This window comes from Amblyomma americanum, chromosome 3 (genome assembly GCF_052857255.1).
Source record: "Amblyomma americanum isolate KBUSLIRL-KWMA chromosome 3, ASM5285725v1, whole genome shotgun sequence".
In the NCBI taxonomy this organism is placed as follows: domain Eukaryota; kingdom Metazoa; phylum Arthropoda; class Arachnida; order Ixodida; family Ixodidae; genus Amblyomma; species Amblyomma americanum.
Genome location: NC_135499.1, coordinates 87,015,359 through 87,030,365, shown reverse-complemented (window position 1 = coordinate 87,030,365; position 15,007 = coordinate 87,015,359). Strand labels below are relative to the sequence as shown.

Genomic DNA, 15,007 nt, shown 5'->3' with positions numbered 1-15,007 from the left:
ACATACTTTTCGCGCTGTTGAAGTTTAGCGCTAGTCCTGTGTGCCTCTGTCTTGTGTTCGTCTTGGTCGCGCTACAGTTCTTTTGTTACTGTACACTGGGGGCTGGCGGGAATTATTTAGTAGGTACAGCCAATGTTCGCGATTCGTCTACCGGCTTCAGTGGTTGTTCCGGGGCTGCGTGTGCTTCAGCCAATCGTGCGCGACTATTCCCATTGCCATAACAGCTTGCAGCCGGCGTGTGCCTTGCGCGGCCCCCACGAGCACGTCACGACGTACTTTTGCGTTTATCATTCGCTTACTGCAATTGCTTGCAAATATAGCAGTGTCCCTGCTGGTCAGTTGCTTCGTCGTCATGGTCTAATCGGTAGCTGCTTCTGTGTCGTGAGGCGGCGGATCGCTCCGTCACACGGCCAGGCCCCGTGCACAACCAGGAATCGAACGTTACTTCTGGCATCCGCGTATTACTGGCTATACTTAGAATAGCCACTAACCTCGCCACTACTTTCGCGTGGTCTCTAGTACCACAAAAACCAGCCTAAGGATGCCAAGCACCGCTAAAAGCAAGTAAGCAGGTATGAAGAGGAAAACGTTGTGTGGTCTGAAGAAAAACAAGTGCGCGGACAATCGTACCCTGAGTAGTAGTACGTCGGTACATTGCTCATTTAATGAATTTATTTTAACTCAAACGCCGTAATATCTGCCGAACCTTAATTAAAATTTTAAACAACATGAATGAAGCTAATGAAGCTTTTTGTTAAGTGGTAAATTAGCTTTGCAAGACCATGCAGGCATTGCGCAGAAAAATATCACGCCTGTGTTTTTTTTATCTACAACCTTAATCCTTCTTTGAAAATAGGCATTTATCATTGCGCCCCCCTGTTTCATCACGCCTGATCATCCACGCATAGTAGGCGTTCTGCATTGTGACGCTATACCGCTCGCTTAAGTTCCTTCATTTCATCTATATCGTCCGAGTGGAATCACTCCCCAGCATATCTTGCCTTGACCAACGATTTGGAGCCAATAAAGAACTTAGGTGTCTAGTTTTTTTGAACATTACTCTTCCTTTCTGTTTTTGTTGTCACATGGCAGCTCTCTTTTGGTGTTCTGTTCGTTCTTTTTGCTTTTAACGCGATAGCATAAGGGTTGCCGTCACACCAGAACCCCGCTGGTGTCCGAGACGAAAATCTCTGGTTAGTCGAGAGAAGTCACGTAGCCTTGTGACGTCATCACAACCTGCCGACTGTGGCAAGTGACAACCAGCCCACCCGATTGTGAGCAACCTGCCCACCCTGGCAGGTCAGGATTAAATTGACCATTGGTCGAGATGAATCAGGTGATTTTGTGATGTCATCACCACGTCCCCGCAGCGGTAGGTGGCAACCGGCCCGCCTGATTGAGAGGCCACGTCACCTTGTGGGCTCATCTGCTGATTCGGTCCTGTGATCGAAGTGGACCGGCGAGGTGCGCACAAGTGTCTGAGGAGCAACCACGAAGCGCATCAAAAATGACACTAACACCAAAGTACATAGCAACGATGTGGATCGCTAATGCAATCGCCTTCCATTCTTAAGCTGCATTAGGTGCCCCCAAAGTAATGCTCAACAGTCTCGGAAGGGAACAGCAGTTTACAATTGGTAGCGAGGTGCTGGAAGAGTGGCAAGGCAATACGTCTACTTATGGCAGGTAGTGACTGCAGATCCGGATCACGAGAGTGAAATATCTAGAAGAGTAAGACTGAGGTGGAGCGCATTTGGCAGGTTCTCTCACATCATGAATGACAGTTTGCCTATACATTCTCTAGGGGAAAATTTATAACAGCTGTATCTTACCGATATTGACTTATGAAGCGGAAACGGTGAGGCGAACGAAAAAGGCTTGACACTTAAGCACAAGCGCAGTGACCTATCGAAAGAAAAATGATAGGTGTAACGTTAAGAGACATGAAGAGGGCAGAGTGGGTGGGAGAATAAACGCGTGTAAATGACATCTTAGTCGAAATCAAGAGGAAGAAATGGGCTTGGGCAGGAAATGTGATGCGAAGGCAAGATAACCGCTGGTCCTTAAGGCTAACCGAGTGAATTCCAAGAGAAGGAAAGCGTAGCAGGGGCGGCAAAAAGTTAGGTGGGCGGATGAGGTCAAGAAGTTTGCGTGTGTATGATGGCCGCAACTGGTACAGAACAGCTTAACTTTAAAGACAGGGGAGAGGTCTTTGTCCTACAGAGGCGTAGTCAGACTTATTATGAGGATGAAATGTTTCCCAAGTTTGTTTGTTTTTTTGCTGGTAGGCTCGAGGTCATAAGGCATTGCGTATACAGGGTGCCCAGTTTTTTTAGCACAATCTCCCCTCCGTCCTTCAACAGATCTGCTGTGCCTGATCCTCACCAGCTGCTTTTCCCCTTTCAATTGATCCTATGGCTTTCTTCCTCTGTCTTCTCTGGTGAGGTGCCCAATTGCTATCATTTACTGCATCACTTATTAACGTGCTGATTACATTGGCTACTGTACAGATTGTTGTATAACTCTTCGGCCACATTAACTATCTTATCCATACTGCTAATGACACTGCCCTCCTCTCTCTTAATGCATACATCTGATTTTTACCTATGCCTAGTTTCCTTTTGACCGCTTGTAGACTAGCTTCGTTCTTTGGAGCACTCTCTATTCTCTCAATATTATACTCCCTTATGTAGGTTACTTCGTGATTATTGATTAGCTTGTATACTTCTGTCAGTTCTAGTCTGTCTGTGGGCGGCTATGGTATAGGTTCTAGCAATAGCAGTTGGCTGATTGCTAGTCGAGATCACTGAGAGAAATAATTTACAGCTCACGAATGCCTTCTTCCTCAAACGGGATAAAAGGAAGTGGACGTGGAAGAGCCCCAATAACGAGATTTAAAATAAAAAGACGTCATATTTCGCGCTCACTCTAGCATCGTGCAGGATATGGAGGTGTATACGGAATGGTGCGCTGTAGCGAGTACAGGATGGTAAGGTCTCGAATTAGCATAGACTTGAAGAGGGAACGGAAGAAATTAGCGAAGAGGAGGCCCGTCAACCTGTTAACGGTAGGGAAAGTAAAGGAATTCAAAATATCGATACAGAACAGATATTCGGCTCTACTGAAGAAGGCGATCTTAAAGTTCAAGCTGTGAACGATAATCTCACAGCTATCATAGCGGAGTGCGCAGTAGAAGTAGGCGGTAGGATTGTTACAGGATACCGGCACGCTCTCTCGGGAGACGAAAGGTCTGATTAAGAAACGACAAAGCATGAAAGCATGAAACCGCTCGGGCAGAATATGTAACTGGGAGAGGTATCAAAGCTCTTAAGTTATCGTTGCCTACCGTGCCTTTCGTTTAAAAATCTCAAATAAAGTCAACGTAACACGCCTGGTAGCCTATAAGTGGAGGTGATTTGGGTGCCAGAGTGAATAACATTCGCAAGGCACAGCTGGAGATGGCAGAGAATAAGAAATTTGAGAATAGTTTAGCAACTTTGCAGGTATTCAGTATATACGCATAAACATAAGAATAGTGAGAGAGGCATTAGTGACGCTCGTGATTGCAATAACCAGAACAAGTAAACGTTCAGGGGCTGTCCATGATCCGGGTAGCCACCTCTGCCCCGACGGTGGCGAGTGTGGTCCCGGAACCAGCTGCACACCGCTGCTGCCGGAGGCTGGCGGCTACGGCTGCTGTCCTTACGAGAGAGGCGTGCCCTGCAAACACGGCGGAGACAAAGGCGGCGCCACTGGCTCTCATGAACAGCATAGCTGCTGCCCCGAGGGACACTGGTGCCTGAATGGCGCGTGCGCAGGCGAAGAAGGTGACGGCGCATCACGTTACGCCCCCGCTCCGATCTTGCCTCCTAGGTGGCGGAACCTACGTAGCACAACCTGCCGTCCAAGTGAGTTTACAGTGGCGGATGAAGTTGCTCACAATCAAAGTCGTTTTCCTTTCGTGGCGAAGCTACGCAGGGGCTGATTCCCGCCGCAATCAAGGGCTCTGCACCAGTGGCAGAAAACTCCCTACATTGCCATTAATTCATTTTTGTCTGCTCCCAAATGCAGCCACCAGAGCGATGTTGTGCTTTGCAGCAGAATGTCTCGTAGCCACTGAGCTACTGACACGGGCAAAATTAGCGAGTTTTAGAACAGGGGGACACTATCGGTTTAACAGATAGGGAAATAGCGGGGGCCAGTGCGCAAGCGTGGAACAATAACGCGCCCGTCGGGTTATTGTCCTTTGCATGCTAACTGGTGCCGCGCTATTCCCCTATCCCCCTAATCGATAGCGGGCCTATCAGGGGCACCTAAAAGGCCTGCTATGAAAGGCAATGAAAAAAAAAGGTCTACAAAATTTCGATCTCCTGTGGCGGCATATATATCGGACAAACTGGTTGGCGTTGTGGAAGAGCACAACGTATGTTTGGGAAAATCGCCGTATTCAAATTTGTCAAAGCACTGTAGTGAATGACGTGGTTGTGAGCCTTTTCTTTACCAAACCACAATTTTGTTTTGGCATCCTAATCCATTAACTAAGGAAGAGCCAGAGGTCTATCGTGTCTGCAAGAAAGAGTACGCATGCCCATCAGTTGGGCTGCATGAAAGGTAGCTTTCAAAGGCTAGACGCGCCTCATTCATTTCTTCTGCTTTATGGTTGTTTGTGTGTACCCTTTTTGTTTTGCAGAGTGTGCACTTATTCTGCGTTTTGCGGTTAAACGCTTAGCTGCGAGGCAGCGCTCGGTGTTTCTCTTCCTTCTTTGCCCGTCGTCTTTTTTCGCTATTTTCTCCAAGATCGTAAAAGGTGTTGATGCTAATTCGCACGCGTACAAAGCGCCGAGCTGCCTGCACGCTCGGGGGCTTCGAGCCTGTACGTGTCAGGCGACTTAATCTGTGCCAGGCTGTCGCTCTGCTCATTATTTCTGGTGTGGCGCCATTGTGGCTGCCGCGCATGTATCTTGACTCCAGGGGAGACCGTCGTGTGCCAGGACGGCAGCACGTGCCCCGCTGGCAACAGCTGCTGCCACACTCCCGAGTACCCGGTGGGCTCGTACGCTTGCTGCCCCTACCCGTACGGCCAGGTGTGCTGCCCGGACGGTAGCTGCTGCCCCGCGGGCAACCGCTGTGAGCCGCGCTGGGGAATCTGCGTCCCTACAATGCAGCGGTTGTCCGCGACGTCCGACAACCGAACCGTCGCCTCCGGCCTGCAAGGCGCCTTTCTGGCGCGAAGGGGTACACGGGCCAGGTTGTCGAGCGCAAACAGAGCCGACGGTGAGTACTGCCGGGCGTACGTGGGCCTCACTCAAGAATACGCCCATATAGAAGCAAAAAAGGTAGTAAGCTGCCCTCAAGCGCATTCCCTTTTTATAAAGGGAGTGCGGTAGCGGAGTTTACTCCCTTTTTATTCCTTTCTGTTTTGAGTGTCTGCTATCGCTAGTTATGCAGTGGCCGAAGTCAATAGATTCGAATAACTTATATTTGACGAAAAGAATACAGGTTTTAGAAAGTGGCGGCGGATAAAAAGTTCTTACTTCAGAGCTCCAAAGGAGACGTTGTCCCTGTGCTGTAGAGAGTGTGTTGTTCGTTGCCCAGGGTAGGGGTGCGGAGAGGTAAAGTGGCAACTCGGAGAGACAGAACGGTGTTTGAAGAGTACACTCTGCAAGGCACTGGGACCATGACCCCTCCCCTTCTCTCTGCTGTCTATACTCTGCTGTGCTGCCACAAGATGCCTGCGTGTACAGCGCTGAAGCCCCTTCGTAGCCTTTAGAGGGGTTTTAGTTGAGGTTCGTGTTTCGCGATGAGAATAACTCAAGCATCAAGAACCATCCGTTCAGAAGCAGGGGAATTTAAGGCGACCAAAGAGCTCTGCGAGAGCAAAAAAAAAAAACCCAAGGCGAACTCACGCTAGTCTCTCACGGTGGCTAGGTCGACACGCGCCCAGTTGGGGATCCCGGAGGCCCTCCCGGTCTTGACGTAGCAAGTTTCAATCAAGTGGAGCGAAAGAAACCTTTCTTCTTTGAATCAAATTTTATGAACAAAAATTGGCCCTTTTTCTGCTGAACAAACATCAGGAACGCCGCAAAGAGCTGCAGAAACGACAAAAACAAAAACTGCATGGATGAAGCTGTGCATTTAGAAACAACAGTCAATGAATGTGGGAAAGAAATGCGCGTGATGGCGGGCTGTAGGAGACGTCGAAAATCGCCCTTGTCCATCGGCTCACTGAGTGTTCGAGGAGCGCAACCATTTGCTACTCGGCGTGTCAAAAGTCATAGAAATGACGCTCTCAAGATCACGGCATATCTTAGACTTTTACTTTTGTTTTTAGTACGAAAAAAAATATGCGTACCTTTCTCGCTAGATACTTATTGAATGACCGAAATGAGAGCGTTTCATGACTCCTGCAAAAAATTGGATAATTGTTTTTTGGGAAAGAAAATGGCGCAGTATCTGTCTCACATATCGGCGGACACCTGAACCACGCCGTAAGAGAAGGGATAAAGGAGAGACTAAGAGAAGAAATAAGAACGAGGTGCCGTAGTGGAAGTCTCCGGAATAATTTCGACCGCCTGGGGATCTTTAACGTGCACTGACATCGCACAGCACATGGGCACCTTTGCGCTTCGCCTCCATCGGAACGCTGCCGCCTCCATTGTGTCCGAACCCGGCTACTCCGTATCAGTAGCCGAGCGCCCTAACCACTGAGCCACCGTGGAGGGTTTAACTCTTGCTTCAGTTCTCTTTCCTGGTCTTTTTATTGTGAAGGAATTAAGGTCACGACCCAGCCGGTATGCGAGCAAGTCATCTTTCCAAGCGCAGCACCAAAGCGAAATCAATCGAATACGATGATTGTCGCCAGGCACTGTGATGAGGAATCTCATCTGGGGTTTTCCGGATCGCGTTTGTCCATCCCACAGTTCCGTGGCTGGAGTGCCCCGACGGCAGCTTCTGCCACCAGGGGTCCACCTGCTGCGCTGCCCGTTCCTCGTCCTCGTCCTCGACCGGTGGCGGCGGGCGTCGCTACGCCTGCTGCCCCCACCGGGAGGCACAGTGCTGCCAGGACGAGGATCATTGCTGTCCGCGCGGCACACGATGCGTGCGCTCGGCGGCTGAGGGACACCGCTGCCAGCCGAGCCATGGAGGACAAGTGACGGGGCTGCAGCTGGCCACCAGGAAATACCCCAGCTTCGTGGGGGCACCTGGCGATACGTGTGAGTATAGTGAGACGGCCGGGTGTTACGCACATATTCGAAGCTAAATGACGTGGAAAAATAGGAAACATGACAGCAAAGGGCGAATGGCTGTCTTTTGAACTTATTTAAATTACCTAAATAACTGTCCATAGTCGGATAAAACTCAAGAACGCAGCGGCAAATGTCCCTCAGAGGAATCCCTCCAGCCAATGGTGTCGACCGGCTGACATAACATCGCTGTTAAACGGATTTATCCGCGCTTAATCCCCTTGTACCTGCAAATACCCTGCGATATGATATGTTATGTCACACTAGCAGATGCATCGCCGATTTCGCCGATCTTTCCCTGATGCCTGGCATTGGAACCCTCGCCTCGAACTGAATGACAAGGGAAACGTGGCGTGCTGCGCATATATATATATATATATATATATATATATATATATATATATATATATATATATATATATATATATATATATATATATATATCATCTTTGAGGTAAAAAAATTACACTACTGGTTCCCTCATTGATCAACGCAACACATAAAAAAACATTCTCCTATGATTTACTTGGTTTCGCCAGCGGAGCCCTGGAATAGGGGCACCGACCACCCCTCCCACAAATTCTCCCTCAAATTCTTTTTAAATTCTTGCTAAAGAGAAGCTTTCTTTCTCTCTTGGTTTCTGAGACTCTTGTCTTCCTTCATAAGTCGTGTTTACATGAATGTGACAGAAGTCGACTCTTGTCAACGCCCTCCAGTCCACTTTTCGAGGGAAAGTGCAAAAACCTCGACGAAGAGAGTAGAGGACGAGACACGCCATTCCTTCTCCAAACGAGCTCTTTTTCTAATATATATATATATATATATATATATATATATATATATATATATATATATATATATATATATATATATGCGCGCCGCCAAAAGTGAAGCCGTCTATATATGAAGGCTAAAGTTTATAAGGTGCAGTAGAAATATCTGCTAGCGTTTGAGCTGTTTATTTACGTGCCTGATTTGTATCAAGTAATTTTTCTGTAGGTAATAGTCGGAGACCCGAGGGAGAGAAGGTGACCAGACACACCAGTGCAAAAGCCGAGACAACAATAACGGATCTGAAAGGACAACATTCTAGATAACGCGCCCCTTTCGGCCTTCGTGACAGTCATGGCCGCGGCCCACCTGTAAACAGATTTTAGTAATGCGGAAGCATTAGAGCTCCCATTAGCACAAAAGACGGCGTCCATCGCCGTCCACGGCACGAAATTCCACAGTACGTCTCCGTGCTCTCGTAGGATGTTAGCAGTATCCCACAAGATATATTGACATCTAGAGGAAAGTAAAAAAAATTCTTCCGGTGGTGCGGGGAATTGGACCAAGGGCCTTCAGATTCCTAGATGAGCACACAACCCATTAGCCACAAGACCGCGTTGCTTCTCTGCCAATCAAAGTGACCCTAGTGTATGCGTTTCCATACGGCTGTATACTAATGAGTAGGTGTGTCACTAGAAAGGAAGGGATATTTAATGAACCTCGCAACAGAGCTCACAATGGGACATTAATTGGTTCCGCATTTAAAGCACGTATGTACGTAAGTAGTCTTAAGTGGCCTCCGTATTTATTTTTTTTTGGTTATGACCTACGACACCGATGCAGACGCTGCTTGCGCCTAAAAAAACCCCACGCGCAGCTGTGTAAAAGTGGATGAAAGAAGTGCACACGCACGGCTGATACAGGCGTTTACTTTTAACTATATATGCTTTATTGAAAAAAAAAAACTGCATGTTATATAAAGCCGCGTTTACATGAAAGCTCGTTTGGAGAAGGAATGGCGTGTCTCGTCCTCTACTCTCTTCGTCGAGGTTTTTGCACTTTCCCTCGAAAAGTGGACTGGAGGGCGTTGACAAGAGTCGACTTCTGTAACATTCATGTAAACACGACTTATGAAGGAAGACAAGAGTCTCAGAAACCAAGAGAGAGAGAAAGCTTTTCTTTAGCAAAAATTTAAAATGAATTTGCGGGAGAATTTGTGGGAGGGTGGTCGGTGCCCCTATTCCAGGGCTCCGCTGGCGAAACCAAGTAAAGCATAGGAGAATGTTTATTTTTATTTGTTGCGTTGATCAATGAGGGAACCAGTAGTGTAATTTTTTTACCTCAAAGATGATTGGTTAGAAACTGGAAGAAAAACTTGGGGCCTCCTTAACCACATTCTTAAAGAAGAAAGTGCGATAACATTTGGAATTTAATCGACCACCCCAATATCCCAAAGGAAAATTTGAAAGCAGGCCTAACCCAGAAAATGGATTAAGGTAGATTAGGGGGAATTATGAGTGGATGAAGGGTTATTAGTGGCGATCAGCGATGAATTATGGCTATTAGTGCGTGGATTATTATGTATTGCTGATGATTAGTGGGCGGATTACTTGGGGATTAGTGGGTGGATTCAAGTGGAAGAGTGGGTCAGGTTAGTATAATCTGATATGTCAATCCCATGAAAGGTACTCAAACATTCCAGTCCTCAGGTTTTCAAATCTGGTGATGCTGATGACGTCATGACCCTCCGGACCAATCAGGAAATTTCGTTATGGAGAAACCGGGCAGTTTTTCCAAGACGACAACCTAAATACTATCGCATTAATATGTAAGTTATATGTAAGCCGTCGTGTCGCCCTCGCCATGCTGCTCCCAACACAAAGCCGCAGAAGAAAGACGTTTACGCTCCAAACGGAACTAGCGTGCACTGCCGTACCTCTTTTGAGTTTTATGGATAAAATTGCTCCCGTGTTCCCCTTCTTTCTTTTTCTCATTTCACCTTACATTTAACTAATGAGTAGAAATTTGATAGAAGTGTGTGGCCCATGGGGATCGCTGCCCAGTGGTGTGTGCGAGCACTGGCGGCATCCTTGCAGCTCCAGATCACCGCTAGGGCGAGGAGGAGCGGTCTGGTCACCCTCCGGATACCTCGAGTTGCAGGGTTGCCGTAAATCGACGGCTGCGCGGCTCCACGTGCAAACCCTGTGGACCGCACACTCGTAGCAAAGGGCAGTGCGTGTCCTGCATGTGTGATCTGCACAAGTTCTGCTCTTGCGCTGTTGCACTCAGGTAACAGCAAGCCAACCAATCAGCCCATACCACGCTACTTCCAACGAAAACAAAGTAAGAAATCGCTCCTGCCTTTGTCCTAGATTCTTGCTCACACATGCGCAGACTCATACCTGAAGTGTGTAGCGAACACTGAAAGTAAGGAGGATTCCCCTAAACATTTGACCAACAGCGCAAGTGCTATACCAAGCATCGGCAACACACACGCGGCGTCATACACTGGAACACGACACTACATCGCATTCCCGCGGAGCGCATTTTGTCTCGTTGTCTGTTAAGTTATCAAGCATTAGTATCCGCAGCCACTGTCGCGAACAGCCGCCTGAAGAGAGGCGAATGTTCTTGCTGCAGATCCGTCAGTGCCGTGCCCGACGTGGATGGTGTGCGGCACGGGCTCCTGCTGCCGGGACCGGTACGGGGCGTACCGATGCGCCCCTTACGCCGGAGGCGTGTGCTGCGCGTCCGGCATCTCGGGCTGTCCGCCGGGCACCGAGTGCGTCGGCTAGTCATTCCCCCCCTATCGACACTCCAGGGAGACAGCGAAGGAAAATAAATTGAACTTGTCGCCATCTGTTCCCAATCATCTTGCAAGAATGCGGATGTTGTCAAGCTGAGACAGTGCGAGTATTCGCCGCATCGTCTTTTAGTTACTTGATATAAATTAATGATTGTTATGTTCATCGATTGTTCGGTTGCCTGTTTGATTGAAAGCTAGAGAAAAGGTCGATCGACTAGTGAAGCGTAGTGTTGACTGTTCTATGGCGTATCGGGAAAGAAAAGAAACATAGACGCTGTTAGCGTGCTCCTCTTCTATACAAATCATCTTCGCTGAACGCAAGAAACATGTGCTCTTCCTCACGCGCACAATGTGGTGTTGAGGAGCAGATTGCGCAGATCACGCAGATTGCGTTCGTTGTATCCGAGGTTCATTGCAAGTGGTCGTACAAAGCCAGACGCAAGTGCCATTTCTTTTTTAAAGAAGCTGCTCACGCACGTCTGCTTATTAATGGAAGACCCTATCGTGGAGCTCTCCAAGCTCGCCAGAAACGTCATGTGCTCCTCGCCGAGAGACTTGATTCTAACAAGATGCTTTCGGGATGCGATATAAGTAATAGCAGCTGAAGCGCCCACGGAAGTTGGTGATTGGTTGGCGTCCGTGGCATCGTCTTCTTAAATTCTATGAACACTTTTTGTCTTTTGTAGCTGATGGAGGTTATACGCTTATTGCTGGAGGCGATTTCAACATCGACATGAGCAGTAACAATTTTTCTACGAGAGAATTTAGGACTGTTTTGGCTTCAAATGGTTTCATTAGTGTAATAGAAGTCCCTACCAGAGTTACAACAGGAAGTCAATCCACTTTAGACTTGTTCATTACCAATCTTGCCCATCCAAAAATTGAGACCGGTGCCTTATCATGTTCTATCAGTGACCACCTCCCAGTGTTCTTGTGCATGAATGAGCCAACCCCTACACTGAAAGAGCCAGAAGGTATTAGATACCAGCGTATAACCAGTGTTACACTGAAAGCTTTTCGCGATGCTCTTAAACAAGTTGACCTGGCCCACATAGCTCACCTCAATGATGCTAATGAAGTTTATAATAAGTTCCTTGGTATTTTCAAACAACTATACCAATTGTATTTTCCCTCTACAACATATAAAGCCTCACGAAAAACTCGGAAACCATGGATCAACCATGAGTTACGAAAAGAAATAAAAATGAAAAACAAGCTGTATAGAACATTTCTAACCACACGTTCAGTTGAAGATTTGAGGTTATTTAAAGAATTTAGAAATAAATTAACAAAGAAATTGCGATCAGCACGAACAGAATATTACTCTGCATTTCTAGACGTCAAGAAGGGTCGTCATGATGTGGTTTGGACCCGTTTAAACTCATTGCTGCACCGTAACCAGTCACATGGCCAAGTGCGGAATCTTAAGATCGATGATAAAGAACTTTCAGGGACAGAGCTGGCAAATGCTTTCAACGACTTCTTCACGAAAAAGAAAACGGATGGGTCTGCACGGAATGCATGCGATTACTTAGACTTTCATAACGATAATACAATATTTCTTGAACCTGTCACGACGGATGAAGTAGCATCGGTCATACTCAGCCTAAAAAATAGCAGCAGTCGAGATATTGACGACATCCAGATAAAGCCCATAAAATATGTAGCCGATATTATAGCTCCAGCTGTGGCACATATTTTTAATGTTTGTTTAGCTACATCAGTATTCCCAGAAAAAATGCAGATTGCTAAAATAACTGTTTTATTTAAAAAAGGAGACCGAAATGACTTGGGTAATTATAGACCCATCTCTGTATTGCCTGTTTTCTCTAAAGCATTGGAGAAAATTCTACACTCTAGACTGAATAAATTTTTAGATAAATACAACTTGCTCACACCATATCAGTTCGGATTCCGGAAAAACAAGTCTACTGAACTAGCACTCTTAGAGCAAAAAGAATATATTCTGACACAGTTTGAACACAAAGAGCTCGTAATAGGAATATTCATAGACTTCTCAAAGGCATTTGACTTGGTTAATCATAAGTTACTTCTAGAGAAGCTATGGCACTACGGAATTCGGGGCCAGGCTGCAGAACTAATAAAATCTTACCTGTCAAAAAGGAAACAAACTGTCAACATAGATAATACATATTCAGAAATAAAAGAAATTTATTCTGGTGTCCCACAGGGAAGCATACTTGGGCCCCTACTTTTCAACATCTACCTTAATGATATTGTGAACATTAACCCAAATGTCAGGTTTATCATATATGCCGATGATACTAGCATTTTTTTCTCCGGAAGCAACATTCATGACCTGATACAAATGTGCAACACAACAATGATCACACTGGAAAGATGGTCACAATCAAACTATATGCGCGTGAATGAAAAAAAGACTAAAGCTGTAATATTTCGACCAAGAAACAAACCGATCACCCCACACGATAGTATTACCTTTAACTCGAGAGAAATAGAAATAGTTGATCACTTCAAATGCCTAGGTACAGTATTTTCTTCGCACATGTCTTGGGAAGATCACACAAATCATGTTGTCCGGCAGTTAGCCAGGGTAACAGGCACGATTGGCTGCATTAGATACATTCTTCCTAAATCAATTAAACTACTTCTCTATAACACACTGTTCTGTGCCCACATTAACTACTGCCAGCTTGTATGGGGCACTGCAACGTATTCTTCATTACAAAAAATTTATGTTCTGCAAAAAAAGTTTCTTCGCTACGTCTTTAATGCGGACTATGGAGCACCCAGCAAAGCGTTCTTTCGTGAAACGGGCATAATCAAAATCTTTGATTTATATCAATATCGACTGAGTGTGCGTTTTAAACTTGAAACCAAAAATAACATAAATTATATTCGACGTCTGGCAAATTTGAAAGAAAAAGAAGCGAGTTACCCTTTTAGAGAGCCTGAAACCTGGTTGGTGCCTACACCACGCATAAATACCGGTAAACAGCGCCTGCAATATAGACTTCCTTCTCTTCTAAACACATACAAATCTGCCAATTTCAACTTGTCTACCTGTACTAATCGTGAGCTGCGTTGCTTATACATAGACTGTGTTACAAAATGATTTTTTTTTTCTTTAAACTGCACTAAGAGGTGTTTTTGTTTTGTTTAATTTGTATTGTTTGATTCATTGTGCTTTTGTTGTACTGCTGAAAGATACTTATGCAATGATGTTTGGATGAACATGTAAATTGCCCACATGTACAATCTAGTGGTAGATTTTTTTTTTTTGGTGTTAATGTGTTTTTCTCTGAATTGTTTTCTTTTGTTTGTTTTGTTATTTTTTCTCGTTGCCTGTCACTGCTGCCCGGTATAATGGGGGCTGCGGCTCAGTCAAGCTGTCTATGACAGCTTTTTCTGCAGCTCCTCTGTCACTTTTTTGAGGCAGAAATAAAATTGATTGATTGATTGATTGATTATTTTTCTTTGCAGTTTGGGAGTGCTTATGCTCGTGTACTTCAGCGGTCTAAACAAATTCATATTCGGCCAACTTTGAATGACACATTGCCACACGTCCAAGTGCATCTGAACTCGTGGGTGTTCGACTGCGTCCTCCGTCGTTTCCAGTGCCAAAATCCTACCGCACTGAAGCAAGTCGTGATGCGCTCCAATGCAGTCATTTCCATCTAAGCGGTTTTAACCATTTTCGCGGCTGCGAATAGAGAGATCCTAACCGGGACATCGGCAGCTGGTCTCTAGGTTACTACCAGCATACGCTGCGACGCGCCGCCAATAGGGCACCTAATGCGCGCGCATGATGCACCCATGTCTAGTGGCTGGTCTTTCGCGTCGCATTCGGCGGCAGGAGATTAGTCACTGCATTCAGAGAAGGCAGCACACGGTGCTCCGCACAGTTGTCGAGCACGAGCAGGAACTTATTCTTGCTCGCCACGTAGTGCTCGAAGTCAACAAATCATTCGACGCACAGTCATGCGTCATTCTTATGTCCCTACCCCCTCCTTCTAAACTAATGCCTAGTGGCGCAGTCGTCGAATAAACAAAAGTCGGTTGTGAACAAGGCCTTTGTGCTGGGCCTGCAGTGCACGCGTCCGTAGCTGAGAAAGCACATTGACCTGAGAGCCTTGCTGGCGATAAACGGCAGCCGCCGGTCGCTACTTCCCATCTGCTAAGCATCTGGTAAGCAGTTTAGTTT

At 46.4% G+C, this 15,007-nt stretch overlaps 1 protein-coding gene across 1 annotated transcript in view; it reads left to right on the top strand.

Annotated features, from left to right (window-relative positions):
* Positions 1-10,843, top strand: part of LOC144124726 (progranulin-like) — a 13,108-nt gene extending 2,265 nt beyond the window's left edge. Inside the window, exons 3-6 of the mRNA XM_077657583.1 lie at positions 3,594-3,908; positions 4,972-5,274; positions 6,921-7,214; positions 10,656-10,843. Coding sequence (XP_077513709.1) covers positions 3,594-3,908; positions 4,972-5,274; positions 6,921-7,214; positions 10,656-10,810 — 1,067 coding nt within the window. The 3' untranslated portion in view covers positions 10,811-10,843. The remainder of the gene's footprint in view (positions 1-3,593; positions 3,909-4,971; positions 5,275-6,920; positions 7,215-10,655) is intronic.
* The last annotated feature ends 4,164 nt before the right edge of the window (positions 10,844-15,007 follow it).